At 59.1% G+C, this 16617-nt stretch overlaps 1 protein-coding gene across 2 annotated transcripts in view; it reads right to left on the minus strand.

Moving 5' to 3' along the window:
• The window catches only part of ASAP2 (ArfGAP with SH3 domain, ankyrin repeat and PH domain 2), a 161692-nt gene that overhangs the window by 8332 nt on the left and 136743 nt on the right, over window positions 1-16617 (minus strand). The window contains exons 17-24 of one of the 2 annotated variants that reach the window (XM_047782677.1): window positions 12463-12652; window positions 10725-10810; window positions 8955-9070; window positions 7956-8023; window positions 6783-6896; window positions 4419-4671; window positions 2271-2405; window positions 301-472 (exon numbers count right to left, since the gene is read on the minus strand). In XM_047782677.1, coding sequence (XP_047638633.1) covers window positions 301-472; window positions 2271-2405; window positions 4419-4671; window positions 6783-6896; window positions 7956-8023; window positions 8955-9070; window positions 10725-10810; window positions 12463-12652 — 1134 coding nt within the window. The remainder of the gene's footprint in view (window positions 1-300; window positions 473-2270; window positions 2406-4418; window positions 4672-6782; window positions 6897-7955; window positions 8024-8954; window positions 9071-10724; window positions 10811-12462; window positions 12653-16617) is intronic. The other variant, XM_047782678.1, reaches the window with a different exon arrangement.

Consider the following 16617-nt stretch of genomic DNA (forward strand, 5'->3'; position numbering starts at 1 on the left):
CCTCCATATGCTGCGGGTGTGGCCCTAAAAAACCAAAAACGAACAAACAAAAAGTGTCTCCTGTGGGTAAGTTTGCATGTGCTTTGTTATGAGAACCCCTGAAACTTAATACGTTAATTCTGTCACACTTGACCTCAAGGGTCACAGCAGCAGAAATGCTGGGGATTTCAAATGTTCAACGAAATCTCGCAGGTGAAGGTGCGGGGCTGTGGCCGCTGGGAAGCTCCTTGGACGTAAGAGACGAGGGTGGGCCCCCTGCCACCCCCCCCAACCCCCAGAGGGACGCAGAGGAGGCCTTACCCGGGAGCAGGCCTCTTCTGGGGGAGGCGGCTGGGCGGCTGCGGCGGCAGGGGCGGTGGCGGGGCTTTGCTGGGCGGGAGCCCGGCCTGGGCCGGCTTGCTCTGCTGGCTCAAGGCTTCCATCACACTGGGCGTCTTAGCTACTGGAGGGGGCGGCGTGGGAGCCAGGGGGTCTGCGGAGAGAGGAATGAGAGAAACGCGGAGGCTCAGACTCCGGGCGTCACGTCCTCAGGCATCTAACCCAAGGCTCTTTGATAAGGGCTCCCTCTTCCTTTTGCTCTTTCATAGCAGAAGGCCTACTTTCACGGAAGATTTTCAGAAACCAGGAGTGGCGGGTTCCTTCCAAGCCTCGAGCTACGATTAAAACGCTTCTATGAACCTGGGAGTATTTTCTCAGCTACAATCCCCTGTGGGGAAGCCATCTGGGTTTCCAGCCCTCCACGCAGACCTGGAGAAACGGCAGTGGGAGGCCTGACACTGGTCCTGCCCTGGACGCCACCCCCTCAACCCGGCTGCCAGCAGGTCAATCTGAGAGAAGGCTGCAAAGAACTGACTCTGTGAAGCCTCCCTGTCCCGGTTTGTTTCTTTTTTTTTTTTGCTTTTTAGGGCCACATCTGCATCACATGGAGGTTCCCAGGCTAGGGGTCGAATCGGAGCTATAGCCGCTGGCCTACACCACAGCCACAGCCACGCCAGATCCGAGCTGTGTCTGCGAGCTACACCACAGCTCAAGGCAATACCAGATCCTTAACCCACTGAGGGAGGCTGGGGATTGAACCTGCATCCTCATGGTTGCTAGTTGGGTTCTTAACCTGCTGAGCCACAATGGGAACTCCCAAAAAGTCTGTCATCCTCTGCATTTTACAGATAAAGGGCCTGAGGCTTCCACCGAGGGCACGGAGCTGCTAAGACAGGGAGCTGGCCTCTGGCCTGGGGCCTCGCCTCCTTCTGCTGACAAACATTAGTGGGCCCCTCAACGTGCAGCATTTGCTCCCGTGGTCCCTGTGGAGGTGGCAACCTGCCTCTGGACGCTGACAGACCAGGAGAGCAGGTGCTGCTGACCGAGGAGGGATCCAGCTTAATCTTTTCTTTTCTCATTCTTTCCTTTCTTTTTTCTGCTTTTTTTTTTTTTGCTGCAGCGTGCAGCGGCTTGATGTGGGATCTCGGTTTGCAGACCAGGGATTGAACTGGGGCCGCAGCGGTGAAGGGGCCAAGCCCTAACTACCAGGCTGCCAGGGAACTCCCTTCTCCTTTGAAGCAGAAAAAGGAAACAGGAATGAAAAGAGAAGTCAAAAGGTGGACTCCAGCAGGCACATCCACAGCTCCGGAAGGTCAGACTCGTGGGCTTCTGAGACCTGCCGGTGTCGCCCTGCTGCTGGACTTGGGTGTGTGTGAGCGGGACGGACCCCACCCCACCCCCAACCTCCGGATGCGCCTCTCAGGCCTGGCCTCCCACTCTGCCTCCAGCGCACACGTGCGGCGCTGACCGCAGCCGGGCGGGCTCCTGTCCCCTTGCCTTAGGTTCAGGAAACCAGGAGAAGCCCGGGAAGGCCTGGGTTCCTCCCGCAGCCTGGGCGGAGCAGGGAGGAGGCTCAGTGCCCAGGCCTCGCCTCCCTGGTCCAGCCAACTGCCCTGTCTGCGCTGGGAAACAGCCTCCCCCTGATGCTGGGCCTCTCACCCACCTGCGACACTGAAGGGACACACAGACCAGAGTAAAAGCCACAGGAACGTGCCCAGATATTGAGAGCCACCAAATGGCCAAAGGAGGTGAAGCCCCAGCCCACGCGGGAAAGAAGGAAGGGCGGCCGAAGGGTCGGGGCCGAGGAAGCGCGTGAGCGGCCCGTGGGGCGAGGCAGACAGGAGCCCGCAGCTGGCGAGGAGGGGCGCCGGGCACCTCGGCGGCAGCCGAGACCCCCCGCCATCCAGATCCGCGAAGCCCCACGGCAAGAAAGGAAAAGGAAGGAAACATACTGGTCGATGTCACTCGGAGAGGGGGCAGCGGCGGATGGACAGCTGGCGGATCTGACGAAGATCGCTGCCGGCTTCCTCCGCCCACACTCACAGAGTCTGTCTTCCACGGGGCGTTAGCCGAGGAGGCTGGCTGAACTGCACACGCACGCACACGCACACACACGCACACGCACAGAACAAAAACAGAAACAGAACACTGCATTATTGATCCTCTCCCTACAGACCGGCCACGACGACCCTTCTAAGAGCAGCATTAAGAGCACAGACAGAAGACCGGGTGTAAAACTCTGCCTTCTGGTGTCTGGAAGACAGACGGCGGCCATGCACACCGAAGCAACGGTGCTGCCGGGAAAACGCCCAGCTGGTTTTCTCAATTTTACTGTTTTATTTCGCAGCTAGAAACACCGAGGAGGGAAATGACAACCGGAGGTGCCCTGCTGAGCACCGCACTCAGCGACGAGGCAGCTGCCCACCTCCACGTGAGAGCGCCCGTGGGGCCAGCTCCTGCCCCTGGCTGCGCACAAGGAGGCACGCGCGCGCGCGAATCGAAGACACCGGGTGAAGGGCTGGCCGCCCCTCCTGCAAAGAAACTCCCGGCTGGAAGTCGGCTCAGGTGACACACCCGGGAGACGGCCCTGCCCTGGTCACATCGCTCCTCGGTGGAACAGCCGAGGACAGGCGGAGGGAGCCTCTGGGGGCGGGGCGGCAGGCAGGAGGGGCCCTGCGCATCCGCAAAGGCAGGATCGGAGCTCACCAGGGGGGTGGCAGACAGAACCAGAAGGAGAAGCCCAAACCCTCTCATCCTGAGGCTTCAGGAAGCAAGACACACGGGCGCAGAGGCTTCCATTCCTTCCCGATGAACCGACAGGACAAAGGAAGGACGTCCTCACACGGCAGAGCGAGAAACAGCCTCTAAGGGGCGGGACGACCCCCTCTCTCCGCTTGGGCTCCCAGGACACACACGCAGCCGACTCCGCGGCTGCCCCACCGCCCGGCCGCAGGGACTGGTCTCCTTCCCCACTTGGTGGAGGCGGGGGGGCCTGCGGGAGGTGAGCGAGCTGGTCTCCAGGCCTGCCCTGGAGCATCATGGGTTGGTTCTTTTTTTCTTGGCCACACCTCAGGCATATGGAAGTTCCCAGGCCAGGGATAGAGGTCAAGCTGCAGCTGCGGCAATGCCAGATCCTTCAATCCGCTGCACCACAGTGGGAACTCTGGCCTGGGTTTGTTCTTAAGGAGTGGTACAGCAACCCAGGTGGCAGGGTCGTCAGCCTTCTCTGGCCCCCCTGAGTGCCGGAGACAGAGCTGTGTGGCAGCAGGTGCAGGCGGAGGCACGGCCACCCCAGGCTGTGAGCACAGACCTCGTGAGGGCAGACAGGCTCACTCCTCAGCAGAGGCCTCTTCCACAGCCCTCCTAGAGCACAGCTCCTGTACACATGCAGCTGGGGACTGACTCGGGGCTGCCCGCCGCCTCAGGGCCTGGACATCATCCCCCTTCCCTGGGAACAGCCAGCGGGGCTTCAGTGCTGGCGAATTACTCAACGCGTGGGGGCCTCAAGTTTCCATTTTTATAAAAATGAAAAACAGCACCTGTTCAGTCAAACTGACTACGTTGGGACAGAGCAGCGGAGATGCGCACGGCAGGCTTGGGACTCGGGCCGGGGAGGACCCTCGGGGAGAGCTGTACTTTCACAAGGAGGCTGCCGTTTCCCCAATTCGAACCTTTTCATCCTCCATCATGGGGTCAGAGATAAGAAACAACCACCCGAGCGAGCTAAGATCCACAGGCTGGCCAAGCACAGGCAGGAGAGACCCCGCCGGGAAGAGTGGAGGCAGAGCGCGGGCGGTGAGGGGCGAACAGCGAAGAGACACGGACAGGACGAGGCCTGCGGGGGTGGGGGGGGGTCCCCGGTGTCCCCCAGATCACAGATGCCGCACCCCTGCCCAGACCAAGAACCGAGTCAAGGCACTACCACCTTCCTAAGAGGGACAGAGTCTCTCAGGGAGCAGATGACCTAAGTACAAAAGGCCCCAAGTGGAAAGGACCAGCCGTGCTGGCCCAGAGGTCGGCCCGCTGACAGCACATGCTCCCCAGAGCCAGAGCCCCAGCACACCGCCCGTGCCCTGGCAGGGCCACCAACAGCTCAGTACCTTTGGCGACGTTCCGTGGGGGCAGTGGGGGGGCACTGGCGGTGCCGGGGGCCGCGGGCTGGGCTGGGGGTGGGCTGCTGCTCAGGATGGCACCGTATGTCTCGTTCTGCAAGATGCTGGGCACGAAGCTCCTCTGCTTGTCCTTGGCCAGGCTGGCGGCGTCTCGGGCCAGAGACACGGCGTTGGGCTGCAGTTGGCCGGAGCCCAGCTGGTAGAAGCTGACTGGCCGGTCCTCCCGCCGACTGGGGCTGGGCTGTGGGGGCGGAGGGCAGAGGCGTGTGAAATGCAGACACGTTGGCCTCGTGGCCACCATCTACTTGGTGACAACCTCAGGACACCACCTCTACCTGAGCGTGGCACATTTTAAGGTTACGTGACAGCTGCAAGATTTAAAACTCACTCTCACAGTGTCTCTTAATGGAAACACTCCGGCAAAAAAGGTACAGCTCTTCATTCTGTGAAGATCTTAAAACAGAAGCTGTTTTCTCTCACCAGCCAGAGTCCCCCTACCTGGCTCTGTATCTTCACTGCCTGACCCTCGAAAAACACGCTTTCTCCAATGACAGAACTGGGCAGTGGCGCCGGGTACCCCGCAAACTACGTGGCTCAATCGGGGAGATCAGTGTCTTCTTCCCACAGGAATGGGACTCTTAAGACCCCTCCAATTCAGCAGTTAACAAGGGGCTGTGGGGCCACCAGCTGTTTTCAAAAATAAAATTTTAGTAGAAAGCAGTCAGGCCCATCATGCACACCCAGTCTGTGGCTGCTTTGAAGCCACCCTGGCAGAGCTGAGCAGTTGCAGCAAAGACTGATCTCTTAGAGCCACAAACCTAAAATAGTTATTAGCTGGCCCTTTAAGAGCTTGCTGACCTTGCTCCACCTGAAGGTCATGGAACGGTAGACTTGGGTACGTTAGAGCGAACGCATATGTCAAATGTCCGCTTCATTAAAACAGCTTTGATCGTGAGCAAATTCACCTGCTGACCCCATTTCTCATCTGTCAAGCTCCTGCGCCCGGAGCTTAGCAGGTCTCCGTGTCGGCCGTCACAGCCTCTTCCCCTCCCAGGACCACCCGTCCAGCCAAGGCTCTGGCCAACCCCAGGCTCAAACCGGATCCCATGAGCAGAACTCAGCAGCAAGAAGCTCTTCAGACAGTTTGTTTGCTTTTTTAGGTCCGCACCCGCGGCATATGGAGGTTCCCAGGCAAGGGGTCGAATCGGAGCTACAGCTGCCGGCCTCCACCACAGCTCAGGCATCACGGCATCCTTAACCCACTGAGCAAGGCCAGGGATCAAACCCACATCCTCATGGATCCCAGCTGGATTCATTTCTACTGAGTCACTGTGGGAACTCCCCACAGTTTAAATTCCAGCAAAGCCCACGCCATGGGCATGGAGCAGACCCACAGCTCTCTGCTGGAGGGAGTGGGGGTGTCAGCCCTGGCCACCGGGCTGTCACTGGGGACCATGCCACCCGCCCAGTCACTGCCTGCCGGCCCCAGGAACGGAACGTGGGCCTGCTGAAGAAGCATATGCTCCAGGGCAGGTATTTCAAACCTCCTCCTTTAAAGGCAGCGCCAGGCATAAAATCAGCCAGCTCTTCTGTGACACCGTTTTACAGCTAACCAGGAACTTATTCTAAGAAACGCTAAGTACAGGTGTTAACAGTTCCGTAAACCAGCATCCCCAGTAGGTTTCAGAAACGCCACATGCAAAGAATCAGACATCTTCGGTTCGCAGGAGGGCGTGAAATCAAGGCTTAGACGGCACTGCCACTGAGCTCACGACAGCTAGGAGTGTGGGTGTGCGACCAGCCTTCCCGAGTCCGACTCGGAGACTCGTGGGAAGGTGACAGCCGTCCAGACGTGCCCGAGTGCACGAGACAGAGGGCGCATCGTGAGAAGAGGCGGGACAAGGAGGAAAGAGCCCCGGGGGAGTCTGCAAATACGGCTCCACTGTGGCCAAGGGACCCTTGGGACCTCAGGGACCCCATCCGCCAAGGGGCGAGTTGCGCCCAGTGAGCTCTAAGGGTCCCCGATTTCAGGGATGGTTTTAAAGATCAACTTGGGGAACGTGCCCCAGACACAGGGAACCCAGGCTCTTGATCACAGCAGTGGGAGAGCTTCTGCTAAAATCCATGGCACCCAAAGGCCCCAGGACCTTCCCTGGGCATCAGGGGAGCCGCTGCCTACGACACACCCCTGACGTCCTTTAGACTCCCGTCTGCAGGAGCCGGGAGACAGGAGGCCGCAGTGGGAGGGGAACCAAAAACCAAACCCCTTTTCTACACAACAGCTCTCTGCCCTCATTCCAGCCTGGGACCCACACTGCGCGGAAGGCTCCATGGTTACAAGTGGGTGCAGACCTGTGACTTCTCATCCACGTCATCGTCGCTCTCGTCCAGGTCTTCGTGGAGCAGGCGCCACTCATACTCGACGTGAACGTGAGAATTGAATCTTCCGGATAAGGCCTGGGTCAGCTGGGAACGACAAAGCACAGTCGGCAACACTCGCCGCGTAGAGCGGCCACCCGCGCCGTGTACCGATGGCCGGGGGCCACGGGCGAGAACCTGCACCCAGAACACAGCTGGCAGTTAACCCGCTGCGTCCTGGTGAAGCCCGGCCCCGTGATCCGAAGGGAAGGTCACCTCGACGCTCCCATTTCCTGCTCTGAGGCGGGACGGTTGCAGCACACAGGAAGAGGGCATCTAGATCCACAGTGCGGACAGCCCTGGGGCCCCCCAACTGCACGTGGGAGCATCTGGGAGAAGGAACCTGGCCCTGGGAACCCCGCTTTCTTGACCAGCATGAGAGGACTGAGCCCTGCAGGAAACAAGCGCAATGACCACGTTCTCAGTTCTCTCCGGGAAGGCGGACAGCGGCTCCATTTTGGATGCGCAGGAGAGAGGTTAATTCGTGACATAAAGGGCGGTCTTAGCGCACACGCTAGGGTCTCCATTTTCTCCAAAGCCAGACAGTGGCTGTTTGGTCTCAGGCAAGGTACTGAAGCCTTCTGCACCTGCTTCCTCATCTATAAAACGGGAGGACAGCAGGTTCCTCCTAATTCGTCACCAAGGCAAATGCGTTAATGGACGCGAAGGGCTCAGCACAGTGTCTGTGCCTCCATCCTCAGCATTTGCTCAGCAGCTCTGCTCACCGGGCCTTTACCACGCGGCCACTGCTTTACAGAGTCCAGCGCTCGTTCCCATGACAGCCTGCAAACGGGGGTAGGTGACTCTGCAAATACCGCAGCAGCGGGGAGTTGGTGCGACTTTCCCGAGTCACACGGTGGAGCCCCCGGCAAACCTGGGTCTGTCTGACCCCCACCATGGCCGGGGCCGCCGTCTGCACGTCCAACCAGCAAACTGACCTCCGAGTGTTACCGCAGCCGGTGGTCACCTCCTCTCTAAAGGCCCCCGGTCCGCCTTCTGAGCTGTCGCCCTAGGGCCGGGGATCTGCTTGGCCCCAACTGCGACTACGGGGCGCAGGGGGCACCCTCCCCAAGGGGCAGCCCCGTCCCGTCCACGAGGTGGACTCACCAGCTCCTCGCAGTGCTCGTGCCTGAGGCGTCTGGCGATGTCTAGTGGTGTCTCTCCTGACTCGTTAGCTAGGAGGCGGGGGACGGACAAGCGCGTCACGGCAAAAACAGGCAAAGGGCCGATTTGAGAGGCAATTTAAAAAAGGTACAGGGAAGCGGCCCTACAGGCAGTTTGAGAATTAAAAAAAAAAAAAAAAAAAGCAACCAGGCTTTTAAGCAGGTGCGAACCTTCTTTCACTCTCTTTGCTCTGTTTATTTTTTTTAACAGCTGCACCTGTAGCATGTGGAGGTTTCTGGGCTAGGGGCTGAATCAGAGCTACAGCTGAGGCCTACACCAGAGCCACAGCAACTCGGGATCCAAGCCACATCTGTGACCTACACTGCAGCTTGTGACAACACTGGATCCTTAAGCCACTGAGCAAGGTCAGGGATTGAACCCGCATCCTCATGGACACTAGTTGGGTTCTTAACCTGCTGAGCCACAACAGGACTCCTGCTCTCTGTTTAATAGTGCTTCAAAAGCCCTTCCTTGGGAAACCATCTGAGCCCAACACCCGCGAGCCCGCCTGGGCCTGGCTGGCGGTTCGTCAGTGTGGCCATGTGGGCGGGAGGGAGGCAGGCCAGGCAGACAAGGGTCCCTTGTGGAGGTGGCCTGAGGCCTCTGAAAACAGGGGCAGTGAACCGTGAGCCCCACCAGTAACCACACCACCCCAGAGCCTGTGAGGGGCTACGTCTGGTCCCAGGTGGGGTCACAAACAGGAAGGCAAGACGCCCAAACCTTGCTCAGGTTCACCTGGGCACCGCGACAGCCGCAGGCCACCCTCTGCCTCTCGGAGGCAAGCCTACAACGCTGGGGAAGAATATTGCTGAGACAGACGGGGTCACAGCAGCCGTGCGGATCAGGTCCCTGAGCTGCGCTGGGCAGGATTTCCTCCGACTCGGACAGATGCCCAGGGCCCGCCCGCGTCCCAGCGGCCTGGGGGCTGCAGGAGGGGCTCACCGATGCTGATGGTGGCCTTGCCCCGCAGCAGCAGCTTGAGGCACTCGGCGCTGTCCGTCAGGCAGCAGTAGTGCAGGGCCGTGCTGCCCTTGCCCGTCTGTTTGTCCAGGTTCCCACTGGCGAGGACAGGGACAGAGAAACGGAAGGAGCGTGAGTCATGGGCCAGAGGACCAGGGACGCCGCCGGGTGGGGACGGGGCATAGCTGGAGCTCAGAGTCACAGAGCGGGTCTCTCTCCTCCTCCTCCGGGGCTGGGGGCGGGGGGCAGCGCCAGCCCTGCTCGCGTGGCTGGGGAGACCTTGCTTCAGGCTATCAGGAAACTAAGAGCGACGCAGAGAAGGCCCAAAAGGGAGAGGGACACCTGTGGGCGGGGCGGGGGCGGGTGGCAGGTGAAGCTGGCAGTGCCGCCTGAACCCTGGGAAGCCTGCCTGAGTCACCCCGTCTGTCCTACGGAAGGCTGGGGTGAGCTTTCTGCATCTGACTAACGAACCTCTTGCCAGGACAGGGAAAAGCCACTTGCGTGAAGTTCACCGTCCCCAGGCTGTCCTGAGCCAGCTCGTCCTGAAAACAGGCGCCAGGGAACTGGGAGGGGAGCACAAAGGCTCTTCCAACACAAAACGAGACCCGGTGACCCCAGGACAAGCTGCTCGGCCCACTGGGGGAGGCGGCCCTGGGACTTCGCCCACTGTCACGTTCTGAGGCAGGGCCCTGTGCCCTGGACGTGTGGGGACAGGAGAGTGACAACCAGGAGGTGATGCCGGCTGCTCCCAGTAGGAGGAAACCAGCTATGTTTACTTTTTCTTTCTTTTCTGTTTAAGCAGCTATGTTTTCAGCGTAAAAAGGGAGCCTCGTTCTGATCTCTGCTCTCCTCCCGCTGCCCTGCTTCCGTTCTGGAAGAGAAACCAGACTTCCCTTCCGCCCTGAGAATTTGCACCGAGGGGGCGGCTCACTCGGCTGTGCGCGGAGCCCCTGCCCCGCTGCTGGCGCTGGGCGGGTATGCAGGCTCCCATCGGGACAGGGAGGCCGAGCAGCTGCCACCAGGCGTCCAGGGAACGCCCCCAAGCTCTGGCCATTTCTTTCCCCTGCCCCCAGGAGTGGCGGGGAAAAGCAGAAGACAAAACACAAGCCATCTCCTTGCCTTTAAACTTGGGAATTTTCCATTCCATCCGGAGCAATTTCTATGGCTTTTAATCAGCAGCCCCCGCACCAGGGTCAAGACACACCTTGACAGGCCTTCCCCACGGTGCCAGGCAGCCACTGCACCTGAGCGAGGCAGAAAGGCCCAGATGGGACCACGAGGGATGGTGCAACTGCCTGTGTGCCTCCTCTCTGAAGGCAACTCCTAATCCAATGTAACAGCTTTTCCAACCAGGCAAAGCGTCCACCCTGAGCTGCGGTTCTTGACGTTGGCGCGGCCAGGGGCTGGGCTCGGACACTTGATTCCTCCTCACTGCTCAGGGGGCACTGCCTGGATCTCTGGGACCCGCTGCACAGGACAAGCCCGGGGGCTCGGATCCCTCAGACCTACGGGCATGCTGTCCCCGAGTCCCAGGCCCCGGAGGGTCCCTGCCCTCACACTCCAGGTCTGCTGGGGGAGCCCGCCCTGGCACCCCCGACTCCTGGCAGCCGCCGCCTGTCTTGGAATGCGTCCGCGCACCTGCGGAGGCCCCAGCAGCCCGGCCACACGACTGCAGCCACGGGGCCCCTGGCTCCTTCCTCAGAAGCACCGAGGAACACAGTCAAAGGCCCTCCCTGATCGCAGAACACCCACCTGTTCTGAACTAAAAAGTCTACAATGTGGAGAGACGTCCGGTCCACGGATCTGACGGCAAGATGCAGGGCAGTTTCGTCCGGTTCCTGGAGACCAAACAGACATAGGCGGGGTTCCAAGGGGGGCACTCGCTTCTGTGTCCAACACCAGGGCAGGCAGGTGGTCCTTCCCTTTGAAAAGCGTATCTCCAGGACACCCAGGGCCCCTTCCACCTCCACGGCAAAGTCCACCCCAGGGGACCTGGCCCTGCGCCTCCTCCCTCCATGGGAAACGTGGACAATTCAGCCCTTCTGCCCCCATCCCGGCATCAGCAACAGGCTTGACTGCTGGCAGGGGCCTCAGTTCAGACTCCAGGATGTTCCCCAGGCCTTTCATCCCTGCTCCCTGGATAAATATAAGTGGGTATTTTCTTTTTTGGCCATGCCCGTGGCATGCGGACATTCCCTGGGCCAGGCATCAGACCTGTGCCACAGCAGTGACAAGGCTGGATTCTTAATCTGCTAGGCCACCAGGGAACTCCAAAAGGTGTATTTTAAATACAGGGTTAAAGTTTTTCATGCCATACATAGAGATGAAGCCATCGCTGCCAACACTTGGGGGTCTTCAATTCACGCTGGGGCATAGGCTGCCTTTCCTCAAAGTACATTCTGGCAGGTGCGACAGAAGAGAAGCAAGCAGGGTGGGTGGGGAACACGGGCCGGAGCTCATCCCTCCACCTGCCCTGCCTGCTCGGCTGCCCCCTCTTTGTCTCCAACACTCAATGACTTGATGTTGCTCCAGATGCCAGGCTCGACTGTAAGGGTGACCCCTGCCCTGTGGGCCTTTATTCCGAGAGTAAGGCGGGCCTGGGGGCTGTGCTGTGTGACCACGGGAGCACCGTGGAAGAGAATCAGGACCCACGCGGTGCTGAGCAACCACACGCTGGCCGTTTCTGCGGACAGATCCTGACAGCGGGCCCCGTCTCGGCAACGTTCCCTTGGGGAGGGGGCGAGGGCAGCAGGCCAGTCCAGCTCTCCTTCCGGGCTCAGCCTGGGAGCTGCTCTGGACAGACAGGCTTCTCTCCTGGGGCCGGGCCTCTGGAAGCTGCTCCCTGGCCCGGGCTGGGCTCTCCTGCCAGGGCTGCATTACAGCCTTAGTTTAAGAGTCAACTGCTAATCTGGGAGTGCCCGTTGTGGCTCAGCAGTAATGAGCCTGATGAGGATTCATGAGGATGCAGCTTTGATCCCTGGCCTCACTCAGTGGGTTAAGGATCTGGCGTTGCTGTGGCTGTGGTGTAGGCCAGCAGCTGAGGCTTCGATTCAATCCCTAGCCTGGGAGCTTTCATATGCTGTGGGGGTGGCCCCAAAAAGCCAAAAAAAAAAAAAAAGGGAATCAACTACTACTCTCTCACCCCAGAAGCTTCTGTCCCTTTCCAAGCATCGCTCTGCTTCGTCGGCCTTTGTAATCACACCGCCCTGCCATGACCCCTGCCCTCTCTCTTCTTTCTTTTTAGGGCCGCAGAGATTCCAAGGCTAGGGGCTGATTTGGAGCTGCAGCTGCCAGCCTACACCACGGCCACAGCCGCTCCAGATCTGAGCCGCATCTGTGAGCTACACCACAGCTCACGGCAATGCTGGATTCTTAACCCACTGAGCGAGATGGGGGGCTGAGCCCCATCCTCATGAATGCTAGTTGGGTTTGTTTCCGCGGAGCCATGACAGGAGCTCCTGTTTTCTTTTTTAAACACGTCTTTTCTTACATGTCCATTGGCCAGCGGGATTTTTTCTGTAAGATCCACACCATCAGCATACGCCTGGAGTAATCCAAAAATATCTCTCGTTTTGACGGCCTCACAAAGGCTGTGAAGTTTCGCCGCGTTGTCCATGTGTTTTTTCCTTGCGTATTTCCTCTCGATGTACTTGGCAGTGATGTAGTCCTTCCGTGCATTCCTGAAATCAAACACAACTGCCCTGTAAGTGACGGAGGGGCTCCATTCAAACACAGCCAACACCCATTCACCCACAACTGCTCTCAGAAACCTTCTGCCTGCCCTCCGTGCACCAAGCGGCAGCGTCAGGAAAACGGCAGCAGGACGCAGGCTCTGCAGCACCATGTTCACGCTGCCTCACACCCTTTTTTCTTTCTTTTTTGGCCACACCTGCAGCACATGGAAGTTCCTGGGCCAGGGAGCGAACCTGCTCCACAGCTGTAACCAGAGCCACAGCAGTGACGCCAGATCCTTGACCTGCTGACCCACAAGGGAACTCCCCCCACGCCCTTTCAAGAGGCCGGAAATCCTCCAGCTGCCCAGATCCTCAAGGCCCAGGTTCTGGAGGCCAAGTGGCCAGGTTGAGGGATTGGGAGTCCTCAACGGAGACTGTCTCCTCGCTTGAGGGCACGGTGCCCAGCAGACAGCTCCAAATCCGCTCCACTGCAGCCCGACATGTGACCCTGGCAAGTATGTGGCCTCTTTGCACAGTCTTCTCATCTGTGCACGTGTGCACATCACACCCTATCAGACCGTGAGACCTGGCGTGCACGACCTGGCGCATGGTTAAGGACCTGCCGTGAGCGCAGGACCTCAGAAAGACTGATGAGCTCGAAAGACGGAGAGCGAAAAAGCAGCAGCTGCTGGTCAAGAGGACTCGGCACTGCACTCCGAGGACTTAAACAGCAGCGGCAATGATAAAAAATGTAGGCAGGATTTTGGGGGGACCCCGAATGCTAATGACTCGTGACAATCGAGTGGCAGTGCCAGGGAACAAGCCAGTGCCCACCAGCTGGTGAAGAGGTAAGAACGATGGGGTGTCTGTCATATTATGGAGCGGGACTCAGCCCCCGAGAGGGAGGGCGTGCTGCCCGCCTACAAGCTGGGCGAGCCCTGAAAACACCCGCTGAACGAAGGACGCCAAGCACCAGAGACCACGCGCTGTGTGGTTCCTTTTACGGGAAATGCCGGGACCGGGCGAGCGTGCAGAGACCGGAAGGAGAGGAGCAGGTGCCCAGGGCTGGGTGGGAGGGGACAGACCGGGTGACGGTCACAGCTACGGGGCTTCCTTCTGGGGGGATGACAGATCTGAAACGGCCTGTGGAGGGATGCACGGCTGTGAATACACTGAAAGCCTGTGAACTGTACTTGTAAGTGGGTGAATTGCATGGTATGTGAATCACATTTCAACAAAGCCGTTTAAAAAAAAAAAGAATGTCAGGGAAAAGCAACCTCCAGGAACAGCACTTAACGCGAGCCCACGGATCTACCAGAGACATGGGAGATAGACGCCGGAGGACTGAATCCCCGGTTCTCCTGTCCTCTTTCTGGAAAACGTGAAGTGCCCTGAAATCTCACAAGGCTGAACTGAGGGCGGGCCTGGCTCGCCCACGGGCTGGCGGTCAGCTCTCAGGCCACCCGGTCCCCAGACCTGGCCGGGTCATGTGGCTGGCCTCGCCCCGGCTCCGGGCCTGCCCTCTGGCGACTTGGGCCGCTACACAACCTCACCGTGACCACACCTGCTCCCAGGGCTTCACAGGATCACGAGGGCACACCAAGGCATGTGGCGAGGGTTTTGGATGTAATTACCATGGCTGCACGGAATGAAGAGGGGCTGGCGGTACCTGGGCAGGTGGAACCTGGCTAGCTCCTCAGCTGGGGCACCACTCGCCTCCTCCCTGCCACCAGGGCTGTGCTCCCCACCCCTGCCTCTGGCACCGTCAGTGCCTGAGCCCCCATGTGACCCGGCTGCTGAGCAGGCAGCTCAGTGCCAGTGCTGGTGGGTGTTAAACATCACCCCAGCCCGCCTGTGGATGGTGCCTGCGGGCTCACAAGGCCAGCTGAGCTGTGCCATCCCTCCAGCAGCTGGTCAGCTCCGAGGGCAGCGCCGCTTTGCTGGGCAGCATTCTCCTCGCAGGGCTTCCTGGCACAGCAGGGCGCTCAGGCTGCTGCCTGGTGACTGTTGGGGCTGGATGACTGACAGCCTATCTAATGAAACTGCATGGGTCCCTCGTGATGGGAGCCAGGCCTGGGCAGGTGTCAGCTTTAGGCTCTTCCAACAATCGTTATGGGACAGTCTTCAAAGTGGACCCCCCAGGAAGGGGCTGAAGAGTAACTGGACCCTTAACTTTCTAAGAACATTCTTTCCCCCTCTTTTTAGGGCTGCATCCACGGCATATGGAAGTTCCCCGGCTAGGGTCCAACTGGAGCTGTAGCCACTGGCCTACACCACAGCCACAGCAACGTGGGATCTGAGCCACGTCTGTGACCTACACCACAGCTCACGGCCATGCCGGACCCTTAACTCACTGAGAGAGGTCAGAGATCGAACCCACATCCTCACGGATACTAGTCGGATTCATTCCCACTGAGCCAGGAGGGGAACTCCCAAAAAGCAGCACTTTTTATACTTCCTAAGGACAGGGCACGTGGGAGGGCCTGGAATCCCAGAGAAACAGTGCTGGCCTCTGTACAGACGCAAATCCGGCTGCTTCTCCCTTCCTGCTTCTTTATATCCCTCAACACCCCCAAATCCATCTGGATTCACAGGCCACTAGATGGTCCTTGGCTTCCCTTTCAACAGATTTATCTGCAGATGGTGTGTTGCGCTGAGATAAAGCCAGAAACAGTTCTGTCCTTTTAATCGGTAAGTAAAATATTAGCTTATTTCAGTAGCCACAGAGCGAGGACTTCTCCTTTGACTTGCTGACTCACTGTATATGTATTTTTCACCACAAGCCATATATTGTGGTGGGAAATGCAAAAATGAGTAAGATGTAGTTTATTAGGAAAATATTTGTAAATACCTACGTATAACATAGAGTAGGAAGAAATGGTTTAAAACAGAACACACAGCGCTGCAGGAGCCCGGGAGCCCAGTGATGAACCTTGAAGAGGAGGTAGTGGAGCAGGGGGCACTGGGCCCTCCCATGGGTCATGTGCCCTCAGTTTAGGCGGAAAAAGAGAGGGAGGAGGAAACATCCTTTTCATTTGTGCCAGGGCTGGGGGAGGGGCATCGAGGCAGCTGGAACTCTTCTACCTGAGAGGCCCAAGCATTTTTTACAATCACCTAACTCCAGAATAAATGAATTCTCCAAGCGCCCCTGATACTTGGAAGAAGTTAGTTACCCCACACTTTATTCAAAATTGACCAAGGCCGTAGCATTCCAGGTGGCTGGTCCCCTCGCTGCGAGGGCAGGTGTTCATGAGTAAGCAAAGGCCCCGGAGGACCAGACACTGCCTGTCCTACACATACCTTCTCGCAGCCCAGGAGGAGTCAGCTCCGCCTGGGGTAACTCGCCCACCGAAACCTGCCTCGAGAGGACCCGACCTTGCTGGGTGCGTGGGTCAGCGCCACGGCCCTCGCTCACGGTGAGCAGGCAGGGCTGCCAGGGCCCACCAGGCACGAGAGGCATGACCTCCTCACCCCTTAGCGTCCGGGGGCTCCTTGGGGTCAGGACGGCTGTACCTGTTTCTGTTGGAGGACAGGTGTGGACAAGGTGAGGCGCCTGCCCAGGCCCCGTGATCTAAGGATATGACTTTCTCCGCCCGTACTGCCTGCCTCCCCAGGTTTGGGAAAGGCACGGATTGGAACCCCGGGCCTTTATCAAGAGAGGATAAAGCGTCGTGAGCCCCATGCCTGGATTCTGAACCCACACCCTGTCTGTCCAGCCTCAGGGAAACGCCCCACCAGACATCTGCTCCAGGACGCACAGGCGAAGTGACTCTAATCAAGCACCGACCAGCCCTCGGCAGACACGGACCTGTGCGCACGGGGCGCCTGGGCCTCCGGCAGGCTGTCTGCCCCCCACCCCCAGCCGTCTGAAGTCACCTCCCAAACGCAGAGGAACACGGATCCTGGGGCCTCGGCTGCCCAAGAGTGGTCCCAGAAGTCGACCTTCCATGCCTCTGCGCAGGGCGGGGCCG

The sequence above is a fragment of the Phacochoerus africanus genome, chromosome 5 (genome assembly GCF_016906955.1).
Source record: "Phacochoerus africanus isolate WHEZ1 chromosome 5, ROS_Pafr_v1, whole genome shotgun sequence".
In the NCBI taxonomy this organism is placed as follows: domain Eukaryota; kingdom Metazoa; phylum Chordata; class Mammalia; order Artiodactyla; family Suidae; genus Phacochoerus; species Phacochoerus africanus.